We start from the raw sequence: 20,438 nt of genomic DNA, 5'->3' as shown, positions 1-20,438 counted from the left end.
GCGAGCTATTATTTTTTAAGACTATGTATTTTTATTAACCTTATGCCTACTTTTTTTTCCTCACGGTATTTCTCAGAATACTGAAAAAACATTTACTATAATAGGGTTGTACTTTTGAAACCAAATTCACGNCTCTGATTCTTTAAAATTTAAATAGCATCTGTTCAAATTATTCAGTTTTGGATTTCTTTTCTTTTTTTAAAAATTCTAAGTTATTAAAATATAACAGCAATAAATGGCTCATTCCAAGTGAAATGGACCTATGTCCGTTGAAGTCCTGTCTCAGATTTTCATGAAATTCTTTGCGTAGAAGCATTTGCTGGAAAAGCTCTAAAATAATTTTTCCAAATTTTTTGGACCAAAACTACGGATGAGAGGGCAATTTTAATATTTCACTTAATTTAGAAAAATGGCACAACTAGAGAAGTTGGCTCATGTGTTCTTAACATCTATAATTTTTTGCTTCAAACGAAAGAAAAAAGCAACATTTATGTAATTAAACTATTAAAATTCTGGGAGTATATATATAAGTATTTAAAAAAATTTATTAAAATCATTTTCATAGTAAAAAAATTTTTTGCAATTTTTAGGAATTTTTTACGCATTAATCGCAACTTGCTACTATTATTTTTTTCATATATTTTGTAACATAAAAAAAAATCAAAAAGGTGTTTTTCTTCATTAAAAAATGTAATAAAGCGGGCTTTAACCCAAAAAATGTTTTGATTTTCTTACAGCACTAGGTTTCTTAATTTTTTTTCCTCATAATGCTAAATGTCATATATTTCAATGCAAAAAAAAATTCAAGATGTTTTTTGTTATTAAAAAAAATAAAAAGTTGAATGTTTTTTGCCAAAATATGTCGACTTATTAATTGCACAAATACAAAGTTTACTGACTTGAATTTTTTTTCTTACGTCAAATGCCACAGTTTTCAATACAAAAAAAAAATACCTCAGTTTTTTTTATGTTGAAAATTAGAATATTCAATATTATGCGTAAAAAATGGAGATGTTGAAAGTTATGATTTCCAATACAAAAAGGTTCCAAAATTTGCAAAAAAAATTTCTCCAAAAAATTTATTAAAATTTTTTTTTTTTAAATTGCACGTTGAAATATACATACATATATTTCCAACTTTTTAACAAGTAAATTAAATAGTTCAGACTTCTCTCGTTCTAATAGTAGCAAAATAAAAAAAATTTAGTTCATTAATAAAAAAAATACAGCAGACACTGTCCACAAAGGATGAGTCACCATATGTAGCTACACCATTTTATTTCAGTCAAATTTCAAAATAGGCTCCTTCCTAGTCACAGTTTCGGCACTAAAATTCTGAAAAAATTATTATTTTTTTTAATCAAGTGCTTTTCCACAAAATTTTTTTTAAAGAATATTAATAAGAATCTGACATGTCTGCAAGTGATTTTTTTTTTAATTGGTTCAATTCAAATGTCACGAGTTTAACTTTTGCTGCTACTAGGAAAAATATTTTCTGAAGCTATGATTATTTCATATTATTCGCAGGGTGTTCAAGGCGACTGATTGTTTTAATAATGACTCATTGACTATAATTGTTTTATAACTACATTTCATTCCCTATATTTCACTTCTTCTCAAACATATGTGATGTGAGGTTGTCCAATTTTACTTCTCGTGTTTTAAATAAAATATTTGTTAAAGACTTTTCTATAGATTTGTTAAAAATCACATGCATCTTGTATTAGGGTATGGCTTTAAAATTTTTTTTAATTTTTTTAATAATTGCCATTTTTAGTTTTAAATAAATCAAAAGATTTCAGATCGATAAAAAGGTATTTATTGTATTAAATCATGGTGCGCAGTATGTTTTAATTTTGTAAAATAAATACTTAGAACGAAAAATTAAATTGCTAAGCTTTTTTTTTGTTGATGAGAAGCATATTTGCAGATTAATGGTATCTAACGGGTTAGAATCAGAAGGAAAGAAAATACGGGTAATATCGAACTTCGAAGATAATGCTATTAACAATAAGTTGGTGTTAGTTCATTATTTGTGATTTAAAAAAAAGAAGAAGAAAAAAGTGATAAGATACAAGAGATAAACATTGTAACAGGGTTTAAGCTGAGTCTAAAAATTCATTAGCAAAAAAGCTAAAATCTGAAAAAAAGTTTTAGCAAAATGCTAAAATGCCATTAGGCTTATAAAATTACTTTATATCAAACAAGTACTGTAAGTTATCTGACAAAGAATAGCTTAATGTACAAGAATATCAAAAAGAATACCTATAACAAAAAAAAAACACATTTATTATTTATCAAAACATTTTGGTTTATAATTAACAATCTTCCTTTCTTTCATGTTTGCCCATTTTACAAATGCTTCTTGAAAGTTAAATGCATTTTCAGGACCCTCAATATTAATCTTCTACTAAGCTTTTTTTAAATGGAATTTAGTAAAATCCTTTAGCAAAAATGCGAAAATGCTTTGTTGAATTTTAGCATTTTTGAGGGGTCTTTTCGCATTTTGTGAAAAAAGCTACCGTAGCGGAAACCCTGCATTGTAATGAACCTGAATAGTTCTAATACTAAATAGTAATAATTTTTCACAAACAATTTTTATTTAAACTTTTAATTTTTTCAAAATTCTCAAAGAAAGTAGAATTTACACTGAGTTGTGCAATAAAACAGATATATAATTTACAAGTATAAAGTTTTAAACCCTTACTTGGAATATATACCTGCCAACACCCATAGTCACAGTACCTTTGTAACAATTTTTTTAAATGAAGGTATAATCATTCATTTTGTGGATGCTTTATATGCTCATTTAACTTATATTCAAAAAATAATTAAACTGTTTAATTTTTTTTTAAAAAAATTGAAAAAATTCAAAATTTTTTAAATCTCTAAGACTTTTTTATTTGAACATATTTTCAAAAAAAAATTTTTTCCTTGGTGCTTACAATATTCATTTTAACAATTTTGTGCATTCATTTGTTTGACATATCAATTAGAATATTTTATAAAAAAGTAAAAAAAAAAAAGGTTAAAAATTCCTGTTATGTATATATAACATACTGTAAAAATTGTAATACCTCATAAAATGCTTATTCCATGCACAGTTTAAATAAATGTAATTATACTTAAGATAAAAAAAAGTTTACTTCAAAGCTTTATCTTAAATAGAAAAAATTCCTTAGGGATTTAACTAAGATTAAAACACAAAATTTTCATCTATTAGTAAAAACACTTTAAAATCTGTCTGCTGAGCAAGTTTCTGTGTTAGGACAATCTAAAATCATTCATAACTTTTTTTAAAAATGTTGATAGAGAGATGATTTGTTTTCAGTGCATTTGAAACAGTTTGAAGTTTTATTATAAGCAATAAAATTTTTTTTCGATATTTTGGTCATTTTTTGGGTACTGTGACCCCTTAAAAAAAACAGAAGATTCACAATAAAATTGCAGAAGAAATCACTTAAAACAAACAGCACACATTTCAAATTTTTATTCCTTATTCAAAGTATCAGCAGTACAAAAACGAAACGACTGATAGTTGTAGAAATACATATAAAAAATTATAACCATAATATATCTCACCATATTATATTTTATAACCATATTGTATCTTCCCTGCTTATTCTCCTATGTGATAGATCTTTAATCCTTTCTGTGTTATTTTTAAGCCTATCTTAAAAATTTAATTGCATTTTTCAAAATGAAGAAAAGGGTAAAACTAATAAAGGCAGCTTCCACCCCAAGCTTTATTTTAAGAACAATTTTCCTACCTCTTTTCTTTATAAAGTCAATTTTCTTGTCACTCCAAAATGTTGCATTCGTGACCCCTCAGCAAGGGAAGAATTAATTTTAAGTATTCGTATCTTCTTTCGAACAAAATATGATTCGAAGCTGAATATGTTGATTTTGAATTAACAAGAACAAAGAAATAGCTTATAAAAGTTTTATTAAAAAAAAATTATAGGTAAAAATCACAATAAAAAACAGTTTTAAACAAGATCATTGAGAACAATTTGTACATTAAAGTAGGATAGTAAGTTCATTTAAAGCTTGGGAATACCAGCAACGATTTCATCTTCAATACCACATTCATCTTGTCCTCGAAGGATTTTGAAGTATCCTAAAATACAAATTTTAAAATTAAAATGTTTGTTAAAATTATTCAACACAAAACTTAACATACTAATACCTTAGCAACATATACGATGAGAATATTTAAATTTGCATAACAATCAAACTATCACACAATGTTTCATTATATTAATAATAGTATTATACCTGGCAAGAAATCAGACTTTTTTTTTATAACAAAAATAATTTTTGTAAAGAAATTACGCATTGCAAAAAAATCTAAAATTTTCATCTCATTTAAGAACACAAGTTGAGATTTATAGGTATCTTAACTTATTTACTTTAAAAACTAGTTGCCCTTATTAATAAAAACATAAGTTTCTTTTTTGAGACAATCATTTAAAATTATTTTCTAATTTAATAAATTATGTAAATGTTATTAGTTTATTTAACAAAACTAAGAGTCATTATTAAACAGTATTATTTGTACAAGAGAAAATATTTATTTTGTGCTAAACTAATGTAAGAGTATGTACTTATTAAAATTGTTTTCTAAAACATATAATGGTATATTTACTTAACTAAATAGATATATGTTACCAGAACATAATATATCTAAACTCTTAAATGGTTTGAATTTATTTGAAATATTTTATAGACCAATCATAAATTTAAGCAAATTCAGGTCACTCAAGTCAGATATGACTGCTTTTAAAAAGAACATCAAACAGACAGTACTAAAAACAATAACCAGAAAATGAATTACAAATACAGTTAGAAATTAACTTATACTAACAATTAAAGCATCACATTTGAAAAATTCACCTGTTAATCAATAAATAAAAAAATTAGAACTTTTTTATACCTTTATCACCCCAGTCTTCATTCCAGGAGTTTGCAACCAACCAGTATGGAGTACCATTTTCTGTACCATATCCCAAAATTCGAACAGCATGACCACCTAAAGCTTCACCACTCAGATGTTTGTAAACACCTTAGTTTAAAAAAAATATATGCATTGTTAAAATACACATAAATACACATTTTAAATTTTTTTATTAAAAAAATTAAAATAAGTATTTTTAAAATACACATAGATACACATTTTTAAATTTTTTTATTCAGAAGTTAAATATATTATAAGTTAGTCTACAGATTTATCATTAACATATGTTTTAGGTGTCACTTTTGATAAAGAATTGAAATAGGCATCTTAAATTATGGTATATATATAGTTAATTATACATAAAATTACAGTAAATAGAATATTGAATATTAATACTTTTTACATATTATTTCACATTTTAAATTGATATAAGTTGATTTTTGAAATTAGCAGTAACTAAGACTTTTAAGCTGTGCATTTAAAACTCATACTAAAAATAATTAAAAACTAATGAGTTAAAGACTTACAATTTACACTTTATAGAGTTATAAAAATGCAATAAAAATTAACTACAAGTGTTATTGCAAGAACTTATTTTTTGTATGGCAAACCTTTTTCAGTATTCTTAGTTTGCTGTTTAAGATTTGTATGTAAAGAGTGAAATATTTTCTTTTATAGCTTTAAAATAAAAAATGGGAACCAAGTTAAAATCAATTTTGTTTTAAAAGCTGAAATATGTGTATACATATGGATGTTTGTACGTTAAGAGCTTAGTGGTAAAAAATACATGATAAAAATCATTTCAGTGAATTTTGAAAGAAAAGTCTTTGATAAATATAGCAAGAATAGGAAGCTGTTTATAATTCATATTTTAAACTGCCTCATATGTAGAAAAAAATATTATATTCTTACAGTCAATTGTAGAACGATTTTGACCCCAAACTTTTGTGAGTTTTCAGAATAAAGCTTGGAATTTTATCTCACTAGTTTCTTGTTCTTTAAATATTACATACCCTCCAACATTTGAAATCTGTACAAAATATTATATCCAGTGGTAAGGGTGCCAAAGCAGAAGGTTTTCAAACAAATAGAATTCTGATAATTTTCTTATTACAATTTAAGATCACGATCATTTGACAATCTGTCCTTTTATATATACATTTAAATTATTCATAGTATGTAGCGATTAAATTAATTTAATTATAATTTTTTGAAATATTAATACATTAACTTTGCTAACACTAGCAAAGTTATTTTCTGAAATTATGCAAATTCTTTTATTTCTTTCAGGGTATGCTATTTTATCCACTAAGCATTTTTTTAAAAAATAAATATAAACACATCAATAAAAAACTTATATACCTGATTTGTAAGTAACAAAGTCAGCGTAAACAGTGAAAGCAGCCTCCACTGGTCCATTAGTTACTAATTCAGTCCTTATTTGGTCTTCGTCGCTGTCAATAGAGTATGATTTCTTTCCTAAAAAATGAAGATAAAGAAAACAGTATAGTCAGTAATAAAGTAAATAATTAGTAAGCATTAAATTTACAAAGTACAAATTAACTTTAATTATGAATCACATAATTTTGAGCAGCTGAAATATTCACAGTTACAAACCAATTTCTTTCAATAATATTAAACATTAATGGTTTATTTAGCTCTTTTTAAGTTATTCCCTCTCAGTGTAACTTAATTATAAAACATTATATTATAAATTAGCAACAATGTTAGGAACTATACTAGTAACTATAAACAAGTAACAATGCTGAATTTCAAAAACTAAACCTAAGAAAAGAAAACTGCTTTTCAGAAGTCAACTCTTTTATAAACAAGAAAAATAAAGAAACTTAAAAAGAAAAGGTTAGACAAAAAACTTATTAGGTTACTATTGTAAAAAGCATAAAAACACTAAAGCTATTAAGTATTAACTTAAATTAAGAGTTGCTTAAAGCACATAAATTTGTACTGTAAAAATTACACAGTTATAAACCAAACATATTCCTTTTAATAATAATAATTAATGGTACGGTTAGTTCATTTCAGATTTTCCACTATCTGTATAAGTTAATTATTTAACATTACATTCATAAACAAACTCATAGAAAAGTTATGCTGAACTTCAAAAAAATGACTAATTAGAAAAAAATTCACAATATATGCTTAAAAATTAAAAAAAACTGAAAGATTTATACATTTATTATTGATTTCTTTAAATTTTTTAATACATTAAAAGGCTAAATAATTTAATAGTTCATAAATTTGTCTCAATCTCAATAGGTACAATTGAAAAAAAATTAATTTGGATAAATGAATACTATGTGTTTTTTAATTGTTATAATGATTATGCATTATACAAAGAATTTCTTAACACTCCGCTGGCAAATCAAGGAGATTTCCCCATTTTGTAAACTATCAGTACGCAATCAATCCTCAGTATCGGAGAGATTGTTCGAACTGCAAAGTGTTCAGAAGATTTTTTTTTATTTTTAAAAAAAACTTTTTGTTCAGCTATGAAGCTGAATTGTGTAAAATTATTCGGTCACTGAACAAGTGTAAAAACACAAATAAAAAATTATTCAAAACCAACTATTACCAAAATGTTTGTCTGCCCTGTAACTGACATTGTAGCTTTTTCGCACATGCTAACACACTTGGGAGTGTCAACAATATCTCCACAGGGAGGTAGTTTTCCTTTAGTATGATGCTCACAGGAAGGAATAATGTATGGTTGGCAACCGACATGTGAGTTGTAAAGACCACCGGAAACAATACCTTTGTCCACCCAGTATTCCCAGGCAGATCCAGGGTATCCACCTTCGCACCTGTAAAACAAATTTCAGACATTATACGCTTAAACAAAAACAGAAGCGGTGTATTAATTAACTGAAATAAATCAGTTGAAACAAAATAAAATTAGAAGTTACAAATATTCTATAAAATACTAATATTAAATAAGTTCTAGATTTAATTTAAGTAAAAAAAGGGACAAAAATATAGCTTGCTGCTAACGAATAGCAATAGTTTGATAGCAAACACTAGAAAATTTTGGATATTCTCTTCAATGTGAAGACAGAAACATCTTTTAACAAGTGTGTAAATCAATTAAAACAGAATGAATTTAACTATACTAATAATCGACACCACTTAGACATGATCTTAATTTTTCAAAAGGGTAAAAAAAGCAAAAATTTATGTTTTTACCAAAACGCAAATTGAGCAATTGAAAAGGAAAAAACAAAAATTTCGAACATTACTCTTTTATGTAAAAACAAAAGCATTTTTTTAATTATAGGTTAAAAAAAATCAAATCAATAAATTGGAACAAAATGTAATTAGTACTAGTTATCATATTTAATAAAATACTATAGTAAAAGCCGAAAAGTTTTAGATTCTATTTTAAGTTCTCATGATAGGAAGAAAAGCAAACAATCGAAACAAAATGTATCTTGGTTTTAAAAAGAAAGAAAAACAATTGAAACTACAAGCAGAACACCAATATATTTAAAGTTGAGACTTTTAAAACAGTTTATAAAATTTCAAAATTTTAAATAGTAGACTTTCAAGAGAGTAGTAGACTTTCTTATTTTCACAAGTTATTCTACTTAAACAATAATCTTTGCGATATGTAGCTTGAAACAGAAATTTAATTCATATATTAGGTATTCATTTCAAAATAAAATAAAAATTTGAAAAGAAATCTGTAGAACATATTTTAAAATGCATGTCAATGAAACAAATATAAGTGAAAAGCAAAGGAATAGAAGAAATTTCTACAGACATAACACAAGATAGCATTTAAAAATAAAATAATCTTTCAGATTAACATCTATAAAACAAGAAAAAAACTTTCTTGTCGTATGAACTTTACCTTCTAACAAGTAGTTGCACAGATAGAATTCTATTACTACCATGTTTTTACAAGCAAATAAAAATAAAGAAGGAATTTTGCTTGAACAAAATCAGCTTTTAATAATAAATAAAAACCAAACTAAATATACTCATTAATTCAATTAAATAAATATGAAGATAGAATTTTATGTGCTTGAATAACATGAAACAAAATTAAAATGTAAGCCATTAAAAATAGAGTTTTTCTTAGAGTTAAAGTTTCTAAAAAAAATTGCTTTGAGAATTCTCTTTGGGAACAATATTTATCTAAAAACAGGGATAAAATGTAAAATAATTACAGAATTCTATGCACAAATAATTAAGATATTTAAAATATACTACATTGATTTAAATTTAAATGCATAGACTTAAATACAACACTGCCAGTAAAAAAAAAACTTTATTTTTTTTTTTATTGAATTATCATTTCATTTTTTAAATGAGGAAAAACTGTACAAACCCTGCTCCACAACTATCACAACAAGTTAGAAGATCTTCGGCAGAAACCTCTACTTTAACTTTGCCATTGCTATGAATACAAATTCTATCAGACATAGCTTCAACTGCACCAAACGCCTGAAAAATTAAATAAAATTTTAAGATTTGGTGCTAAGCATAGCATAGCAGCCAATTTTTATGCATTTTGCACAAAATTTTATTATTATACTTCAAGTGGTACTGAAATACATGCTTTCTACTTATTTCTTGGACTTAATTTAAAATAATTCTGACCACCACTGCATTATTAAAAAAATAAAGCATAAACAAAAAAGTATGATAATCATACCATAGTGAAGCTTAAACTTTTAAAACTGAAGAATATATTTCTTTATATAATTGAATTCAATTTTAATTTTACTACCACTTAAGGAAACCATTGTTGAAATGATTAAAAGTTGGCATGTATGGTATTACCATTACAGTAACCAAATTACATGAAATTATAGTTAGCATGACTGAATTTATAATAAAAAAGTAAAAATTTAAAATTAATAAAAATTGATTCAGCAATTTTTGGAAATTCCAGAATTGCAAAATCAATGAAAGTATAAAACATTATTCATTTTAATAAAACAGCAATTACATGTATCATATTTATAGATAAAGTTAAAATTAATTTAATTTACTAAAAATCATTGATACAGTTAACATAAATAAATTACTGCAAAATAAAATAATTTCTCTGATAATTCTAAAAATAAGTAATTTTTTTATAAAAGAGCAAGTTAAAAATCTATTTACCCAACATGAACCACAAGATGCCTGATCTCTGATTTCACTGATTGAAGGACAATCTGCCCACTGCTCACGAGCATCAAAAGAATCAGGAAGATCTCTAGGAACTCTATGCCTAATTGAAGGTAAACGGTACTTGTGATTATCTTTGTGAACACCTAGTAATCCCTTAATGTATTTCAAACTAACTCCTTCAAAGTTTCTACCAGCCTAAAAATAAAGAATTTTTTCAATAACAAGACATTAACTTATATAGTAACCCACATGAAGCATTCATAAAAATAAAGAAAACAATTAGTAAATAAAATTTCTAAGTTTTAATTTTATTAAACTATTGCCTTAAAATGACATTTGATTGATACTTCAGATTTATTCATTACAGAACTATATTCAAACCAATGAAGAAAATCATTTCTATTCATTTAAGGAAGAATTGAGCACTTTATAATTAATTAATTCCTACAACAATTTAGAAAAATTATAAATGAACAATCAGTTTATGTATAAATATTTTATTAATATATTTATCTTATACCCTGTTGTATAAATCAATTTTTCAAATCCTTAAATTTTATGAAAATCAGAGGATCAACTTATAAATCAGATATAAATTCTGACATATATTTTGATTGGGAAATATCAAAGCATTATAAACAATGAGATACACAAGAATAATTCAGTATCAATTTATCCCCTTTCAAAAACTATTTTTCATATGTAAAATACAAGTAATTTTATTTTTCTCTTCTCATGCTTTCTTTACATATCATGGTTTTTAAATAAACAATACTTAAGATTATTTTCAGAAAAAAATTAATAATAAGTTAAAAAAATTAATTTGAAAAAATTTCAAAAAATCAAACACAATGAAAGCTTTTAAACAAGCCATAAAACTACAAGTTCCAAAAATTCAGAATAATATATGTGCCAGAATCAATAATACCATGCATCTTTATATGCAGAAAAATGTAACAATATCCAGAGAGAACAATGTGAAATATTTTTAAGCTGAAAAAATTTTGTAGACTTAATAATTTTTTTACGTTTTTCTAATTTTAAAAACTTTTAGATTTGCTTTTTTTTCTCAGTAGTCGACTTATATAGTAAATTGAGGTTGTACAAATCCCATTCTGCCAAAGATTCTACTTTATCTTTATCTGCTGAGTCTCACAAAAGTTTGTCTTTACCCACCATCCAAAAAGATTTGAAATTTCACTTTTTCAATCATCAAATTATCTGCGATAAATAAACTCTACAAAGTGTTCCTTTTTTTTCTATTTATAAAGTTAAGAAAGTATTCATATTAGATGGTCAGAAAACATTACCATTTAAACAAAGTAACACAAATATTATCTAAATCTGTTAAATCTCTCGGGAGGAAGATGAGATGGAAAATATTAAAACCAGTCTGATTGCCTGAGAAAACTTGGAGGAGTTTCTAAGAATTGCCTTTCAATGTTTTCTATGGCAATGAAATAGACTTTATTGTTTTTTGACCTACTTTTATCAGTAGTGATTCTTTAGATTTTCTCAGTTTTTTTTATTATTCCCTTTGTTAAAATACTTTGCATTCTTTTATATAACTTTAATTTTGAAAAAGATTCTACAAATATACTTAAAGAGCGATCATTAAAAAACCATGTACTCGAGTATGTGTCAACTATCCTGTACAGTATATGTATTTGAACATGCATTAATTATCCTGTATATGTGTTTGAGTATGTATTAATAGGAATTTATTTTGCTTAATGCTCAGCTTACAGAAAATTATTAATAAGGAAATAGGAACTAAAGAAGTTAAAATTAACACAATATACAAACCTTCCATGTGGAATTCATGTAATTGACATACTCAATCATTTTGTCTGACAGGGGATGAACATGACTAGGAATGACGTGTCTAGCAGAAGCAGCTGCTACTGCTACGAGTAAAAATATACAAATATGCTTCATTCTGAAAAGGAAAAAACTATTTAAATAAGGATAATACTTCAAAACTTTGGATAAAAAATATTTATATTTCACAATAAACAGAAATTATTTAAAGAGTTCATTTGTCTTCTAAATTAGAATATTATTTCAATAATCCTTATTGAATAATTAATCTCTAGATAATTTTATTTTAATTTCAGTGAAAAAAATTTCTACTGCTCCAGAGAAAATTTAACTAGTTTGAACACACATTCATTGATAATTTTAGGGATAATTCCCTATCCTTATCTGTACCTCCAACTACAACTGCCAAAAAGCAAAATTTTCAATTTAAAAAAAAAAAAAAAAACATGCAGAGGTTTGCCTGATGCCAATCCTCTTCAATGAAAATTTTTTTTTTTTTTTTTTTTTTTTTACAGGCAGCTGCCCAGAAGTTGCCAAGACTTTGAAACTTCTGTGATCATGATATGGAAATCTTCCCATAATTTTGGTTACATTTAATTTTCTTGTAGTGAAAACCTTAAAGATGAGAAATTGGAAGGGAGTTGCCATGGATAGGAGGAGCTGGCATTTGCCAGCGGTTGAGGCAGCCAAGGCCTGCAAAGGACTGTTGCGCTGACAAAGAAGTAGTGAAAATTAAATTGCAATAGGGACTAATAAAAGACTATAAATTTTGCTCATTAATANTTTTTTTTTTTTTTACAGGCAGCTGCCCAGAAGTTGCCACTTAACTTCTGTGATCATGATATGGAAATCTTCAAATAATTTTGGTTATTTTTAATTTTCTTGTAGTGAAAACCCTAAAGATGAGAAATTGGAAGGGAGTTGCCATGGATAGGAGGCACTGGCTTTTGCCAGCTGTTGAGGCAGCCAAGGCCTGCAAAGGACTGTTGTGCTGACAAAGAAGAAGAAGAAGTAGTGAAAATTAAATTGCAATAGGGACTAATAAAAGACTATAAATTTTGCTCATTAATATTTCTTAGTGTTTTGTGTGAGAAGTAAAATAAATAAAAAAAATATCAAACCAATTATCATGCAAACTTAATTTAATTTTACTCATTAATTTTTCTAAGCTTTTAGCGTGAGAAGTAAAATTAAAACAAAGATCAAATGAATCTTCAAGCAAACTTAATTTAATTTTACTCATTAATTTTTCTTAGCTTTTTGTGTGAAAAGTAAAATTAAAACAAATATCAAATGATCAGCAAAACTTAGTTAATAAATTTTTCTAAAACCAAGCATTTAAAAATATTTAATAGATTTTAAATGTTTTCAACTTTTTTTTTTGGTTCAATCAAAACAAAATGATTTATTTCAGTTTTATACTTCTCACTTGTTTATAATTTTAGTTTGATAAAATTTTCTTAAAACCCCTAAATTTTAACAAAAATAATTTATAATTATACAACTACTTTCATTGTGGCACTTATTAAAACCAAAATTTTAGAAAAAAATATTTCAAACCATTTTATTAGCTTTAAAATAAATGCCCATAAATGAAAGTAAATTTAATTTTACAAATACTTAAAATAAAATTTTATTTAAATGCTTAATTTTTAGGCATAATCAGGTTTTTTTAAGTCAATGAAAACAAAAATCATCAAAACTTAGAATTGAAATAGAGCGTTTACGACAGTTTGATAGGAAATAACTACAAAAATACCTATACAACATGTTTTTATTTTTTTTTTAAATTGATATTTATATTATATAATTTAATTGATTTAACGGTTTTATGCAAATCACAGAATATAAAATAAATTAAATTTAGAAACATTTTAAAATAGATTTATTTATCGATAGATGTATTCAATAATTAACTGAAAAATAAATAAAATGAATAAATCATTTAAAAATACAGTATACTCAATATCTCGAAAACTCTGCTAAGGCAAAAAAAATTTTTTTTTCCTTTGGCATTACGTATCCATCTAACATTAATTTTAATTCCTATGCCGAAGAGTTTCTTCTCAAAACCTTGTAATGTCGAATAATTTTCAAAATAGAAAATAAAGTTTTTCGGAAAAATGACAACGCAAGTTTATTGTAAACCAATTCTTTTCTATTTAAATAATTAGTTTTGTCGAACTTTTAAATATTATTATTGTATTTAGTCAATTATCATTACATATATAGTTATTAGAAGTTATTCTTATGTTTCATCGATCTACTTTTTAGAGTACTATTTTAGAATATATTTTCTACTTTTTAGAACATATTTAGCTATGGACTTATTATTTCCAAAACTCAGTATCTCAAAAAATGTTTAGTGTTCCCTCAAATTTGAGATATCCAGACCTGTAATATTAAAGAAAATAAATACCTACTTGTTTAAGTTTTCCTATGTTGCAGTTTAAACAAATGATATCTGCAATCAGTTCAATGGAAAAACCAGTTTTATTAACAATCTTATCAGAATAGTTTATCAACTTTACAAATCACCCTTTAAGCATTTAATGTATCATCAGAATTTACATTCAAAGAAACTGATAAGATTATCGAAACGAATTAGTTACTTATCAGTTTTAAAAAATTAAGCTGAGAAGGTCTAAAAATTGCAGTATCATTCCAAACTAGAACAATTATCTCATAGTAACGAAATCGATAACTAACAATTTACACAATAATGAGAAGAGAATCTAAAAGAAACGAATGAAATAAACAATAAAGAGTAAAGAATTTTTTTCGGAATATACATATAATTAAGCATTACAACTAAATCCCCGTTTGTTTTAAAGATTCATAACAATAGTGACTGAATGAGCATAGATAAACATAAAAATTTATAAAAATAATAATTAATCAAAACAAAGCAACATAAAATAAAGCTATATCGAAACTATGAAAAGATTATGACTGAATGAACATAGACATAAAAACAATAATAAAAATTTATGAAAACAATCGTAAATCAAAACGAAGCAACATAAAAATAAGCTATGTCAAATTTATGAAAAGATAACTGACAAAAATTACGTTAATACTTACTTCAGTGTATAACAATTTCAAAATTCAAATAAAAACACAACAATATTAACAGTTTAAATCCCAAGAAGAACACTTGATTATAAGTTAACACCGGTTGAGGAAAATTCATCTAATATAGCGTTGTACGATAATAAATCTGATAAATAAGCACGTGATGATTTGTTTTTGTTAGTCCTTTGTGGGAGGATGACAGCTGAGAAAACTGACTGAGCCCCGTATGATCAAAGAGGAATGGTTGAAAGTCATGTGATCTACAGATCGTTTTTCTGAAAACTGGATGGAATGATTATGCATGTATCCTGCTGTATTAGCCAATTGAATCAAATTTCAAACGTTGGAAACAAGAAAATTTCCAGCATTTATATGATACGACGTTACTAGTCATATTATTTTCTATTTCGTTTTTTTTTCTTTCTTTTTTTTATGTATTTCGCGCTTCCGCATTGTTAGAAATTATTTAATTCGCGTTCCATNAAGATGAGAAAAAAGATTGCAAGACAGAAAAATATTGCTCGCTAAAACCGGGTCTTGCTCGTTAAAAGCGACTTCTGTTCCATAGACTTAACATTGATCCAACCAAATATTCTCGTTTCCCTCGTTAAATCCGAGTTCTCGTTAAATCCGAGCTCGTTATAAACGAGTTCGACTGTATAGTGTTTAAGAAGGTGGAAAAAAATTGTACCTGACTAGTCACTGTTTTTTATTCGATTATTTCTAATTAAATTATAATCAAAATATATTACTACTTTAACTACAAAGCTAATAATTAAATAAATTAAACAATCAGGCAAGTTGAAACATTTAGGATGATTAAAGGAAAAAAAAGCTTTTATAATAAATCAGAAAAAATATCTAAATTTTGTAAGAGAAAAAAATTCGAATTGAACGAGTCGCAATTTAAAGACACTGTGAAAATCTCAAGACAGATTCTAACAAGAGCCTCCCCCTATTTACAGCCCTAGAAATGTTTTCTTCTTAGAAATTTATGACCCAGAAATCAAACAAAAGGGTGTTTCTGTGGATATCTGATATTTCCGAAGTTAGGAAAAAAGAGCCCCTAGGCAATATCAAGAAGCTAAAAACATTTTCTCACAGTGTAAAGTGAGGAGGCTACTTGACAGCTCTGTGGGTGGTAGCTACGAAAGTGGGGATACTTTCATCAGTGGAAAAAGCGTTTTATTGCTCTTTTGGTTAGAAAAGTGAAGAATAACAATTATTTTATGTTTGTTAACACTTCGATTAGATGGTACGAATGAGTCCTAGAACATGAAGAACCGAATTTAAGATTAAAATTTATTCCTGTGGGTCCTTTTATTTTTTTGCGCACTGCACATTCATTTGAAGTATATGTCAATATTGCTGATAATAGCAAAATAATTTTTCATTTTTATACAGAAAGGTAATTTGGCTGGTGATTATCCATATACATATGCTTTGATAATTTTAAGGATTATGATTGAAAGAGGAAAATAAGGTGAAATTATGTTCACTTTCAATATTAATATCAGATATAAATAAATAAAAACGTCTTTCCTTTTGTCCTCTTTTGTTAATTTCATAATAATTGCATAGTAATAGCGTGGAAATAATAGCTCAATGATAATGATGATGATAGTATCTCAATCTCGTCATATCTCAAGAACGTTTTGCGTTTTGATTGAATCGAAAAAATTTTCATACAATTGCAAAAATTCGTTTTTCCAAAGGTAATGCCATGCAAAAAATATAGTTTTAAATTGTTATAAAATATTTAATACTTTTTATATTTTTATTTATAATATGCGTTGGAAAAATTCTGAATCCCGATTTTTGAAATCCCCGTGTAGTAAATGGATACTGATGATGCACGTTAAATATGTCGAGTCACAAAGTCCTCCAGGTTCCCATAACAAATCAATACCTATGGGGGTACTTATTCAGGAGTTTTCTTGTCTTCTGGATTGGTTCAAAATTACAAAGCTACGGAGTTGAACATTAGTAGTCGTAAACCCGAAAATTGGGTCGGTTATTCAACGACGGTTAAAATAAAATAGCAAGATATACAAATTTTTATGGAAGGTAATTTTAAATTGTAAAATACAAAATTTGAAAGAAATCGGTTAAATAATTCAAGATAAATAAAATTTAGAGCAAACTGACTTTTTTTAAATTTGATAACTCATAAACTAATTGATCGATTGCACTGAAGGTTTGTATTTTGAAATTAAAAGGATGTAAAAATATGTTGAACATACAATTCAATAAATTTTACTATAAATAAAATTTACTAATACTAATACAATTTACTAATAAAAAATAACAAATAATTATTTAAAATTAATTTTGCTTAAAAATTTGTGTGTAAAATGTTTTTTGTTATTTTATGCAAAATTTTTTCAATACATTCAAAAAGTTCTCGAGATAATAGGCTATAATCGAAGAGTGAAGTTAAAATTAAAGGACCCATACTTTCCAATAATCTCTCTCAGCTGTAACTTACTTCAGACCATATCTTCCAGATTGCGGCTGTTTCCTCATTTTGAAAATTAAACTATAGACTAACTTGGAGGTTTATCCAGAACAGAATGCGCTTTTCTGGTCATTTTTGTAACTTAAAATATGGTATTGACTCTTTGTAGGTGAAAATATGATTAAATCCAAAGTTAATCAAGGTGTTCCCTTCTTCCATTTCATACACTGTACATAAAATAAGTCAATGAGAATCTGTTGATTAATATATATTTAAAGATATTGAATACGAACAGTTTAATTGTTTTTCTGTATCAATCAACAATCTTTTTACTACTAAGACAATGATAAAAAAAAATAATAAATTTAAAAAAATTTGTTACTTTTTTTCCGACTGCATATTTATTGCGTTGATTAAAATATAAACCTTGAATCCGAATAAGTAAATGATTTTCCTCATTTAAAAGTATAAAAAAAATTGGAAATTTTTTTTTCGTATACTTTCATTTTACTTGAAAATTTCAAAAAACAATTATGTGATCCCATAAACCATTGATAAACACATAACATCAAAAAAGAATTTGTAAAGAAGGGGACCTGCGTCTCTTTCTGTCCCCAGGCTTTTGTTCCAAGAAAATGAAGATGTGTCTGTGGGAAAGGATTTCTAAGGGACTTCGAAAAGTCGCCAATTTCAACCATGTCTAATCGCATCCGGTCTCTAGTTTAACAATGTATGGGCAAAGTTACAAGTAGTGCAGTGAAACTACAATTACATAGAATTTACAATATATTTTACTAATTTTTGTTACTGATTCTTAAAAATAAAAAATTAACTACAAAAATTTTTATTAGGCATTTTTTGACATTATTTAGAAAAAAATGTGACCAGACTATTTTCCCGACGAGACTCTAAATTTTTCCCGATGGGGGAGCTGGCCATGCCCGACGGAGGTGCAATTGCCCCCCCCTGACCCCCTACTGGCGCCGCCCTTGTGTTCCTCAGATAATTTGAAAATACTAGTACCACAATACTACCATAACTATAGTTTGTCTAAGCTAAGAATTCCTCCCGCCACAAAGTTTGGAGGACGTCTGGTGCTATGGAAACAAGAATTGCACATTTTAGGGAGGGTAGCTTCACTCTAGGACTGACACAATCGACCGAAGAAAGAGATTCCCTTTCTCTCGCCGTTCCAAGGCGAGAGAAACAGTGACCCAGCACCCCTCTAAAACAGTGACCCAGCACCCCTACTTGAAATAGTCATACCTCGTTACCATAGCCACCGCCACAGGTCCAGACGAATGTCTGGGGGAGTTCTTATTTCAGACGAACTATAGTTCGCCCTATGAAAAAAATTTTTTAGACCGATTTGCCGGAGTTCCACAGGCGACTAGAAGTGTAAAAGGTGGTGATTAATTCAAATCAAAAATCTATAGAAAGATATTCAAATTAGCAACTCTTTCGAATATATATTTTTTTTTTCAGTTTACTATTGAGAGCAATTACGAAGAATTGTATTCAATTTAAACATGAATAATTTACAATCCATGTCATGATGGTGGTTACGCTTGAATAATTATATAAATTAAACAAATAAAATATTAAGTTTATAATATAAAATATTGATTATTATTGATATTATTAATTATTATTTATGGTTATGTACTCAAATACATTCGAAAGATTGATTGCACAACGATAATAAACCGCAGTTTCAATTTTTTTATTTATTTAATTATTATTAATTGTTAATTAATTATTTTTAATTGTTAATTAATTATTATTAAATGTTAATTAATTATTATTAATTGTTATGTACTCAAATACATTCGAAGGGATGATTGCACAACAGTAATAATCAACAACAGTTTCAATTTTTATTATTACTATTTATTTAATTATTTTGTGGTCAATTACACTATCTCACAATATAGCCTTCATTAAGAAATGCTTATTTCTGTAATAATTATTAATTATTATTATAATTTCTGTATTCGTTGGAGGAAAAAAATCTTTCGGACGAAAATTCTTTTTTCGTTATAAATATTCTATTCTAATGTTTTTTCGGGAGTAAGGAAAGTAAAAGGTTAAATTTTCCCGAATTAAAAGCTAAAGTGAAAATATTATTATTTTTTTTTTTATCCATTTCAAAGATTAAGCAACATGTTATCGATTTTATAATCATCTCTGCTTGGTTTATCAGATACATGACACTTAAGTTTGTCGTACTTTCATTTCTTTAAGAGCGAACAACAAAACGTTGTTAGTAAGACTCAGAATGAATGCTATCATTTGCGATTATTTCCCCTATCTCTGTACTATTTTAAGGTAACATGTGAAATATATCAGTCTGTTACAAGGGTTAATCATTAGGAATAAAAACTTTCGGTAAACAATTCAGGTCCCGGGTTTACATTATCGCGGAGTAAAAAATAAAAGTATTCATGTGACTAAAATTTAAAATTGATACATTTTAAGCATCTCGAAACACCCCACATTATCTAATAAGTGTTCAAGCTTTGGCAGTTCTATTCAAAATTAAGCTAAGTCTAAAATAGGGGAAACTTCTTTTACAATAATCATGATAGATATAAGTAAAAGGGTGTAGCCACGGCCGGATTATCCTATAGGCACACTAGGCACGTGCCTAGGGCCTACGAAATTCAGGGGCCTACGAAAAACTTGGGAGAAAAAAATTTATTGACCAAAATAATTTAGCTTTAAAAACAACAAGTGTATTTTGCACAAAATTATGAAGATACAAATAAAAATATAATATTTTTCGGTAATAAATTATTTTGCAGAATCTTATGATCTAATATATTACTTTTTTGCGATTTTTGGATTCAACGAAATCTTGTATTATGCTGTCGAATTCCAAACTACGCAAAATGTCGTATTCAATAGACATAAGTGCGAGAGATGCCAAACGATCTTGATTCATTGTTGAACGCAAATAATTTTTTATAAATTTTAATCTGGAGAAAG

At 26.5% G+C, this 20,438-nt stretch overlaps 1 protein-coding gene across 1 annotated transcript; it reads right to left on the bottom strand.

Moving 5' to 3' along the window:
- Positions 1 to 3,929: 3,929 nt before the first annotated feature.
- LOC107439411 (cathepsin B-like) lies at positions 3,930 to 15,242 on the bottom strand. Its single transcript, XM_071185530.1, is given in 9 exon segments — positions 3,930 to 4,120; positions 4,937 to 5,065; positions 6,320 to 6,436; positions 7,551 to 7,580; positions 7,583 to 7,779; positions 9,306 to 9,421; positions 10,088 to 10,291; positions 11,903 to 12,035; positions 15,002 to 15,242. Coding segments are annotated over 8 exon segments (1,002 nt in total). The 5' UTR covers position 12,035; positions 15,002 to 15,242; the 3' UTR covers positions 3,930 to 4,043.
- Between the last annotated feature and the right edge of the window lie 5,196 nt (positions 15,243 to 20,438).

This window comes from Parasteatoda tepidariorum, chromosome 9 (genome assembly GCF_043381705.1).
Source record: "Parasteatoda tepidariorum isolate YZ-2023 chromosome 9, CAS_Ptep_4.0, whole genome shotgun sequence".
NCBI lineage: Eukaryota > Metazoa > Arthropoda > Arachnida > Araneae > Theridiidae > Parasteatoda > Parasteatoda tepidariorum.
This window is presented reverse-complemented; position numbering and strand designations above follow the sequence as displayed.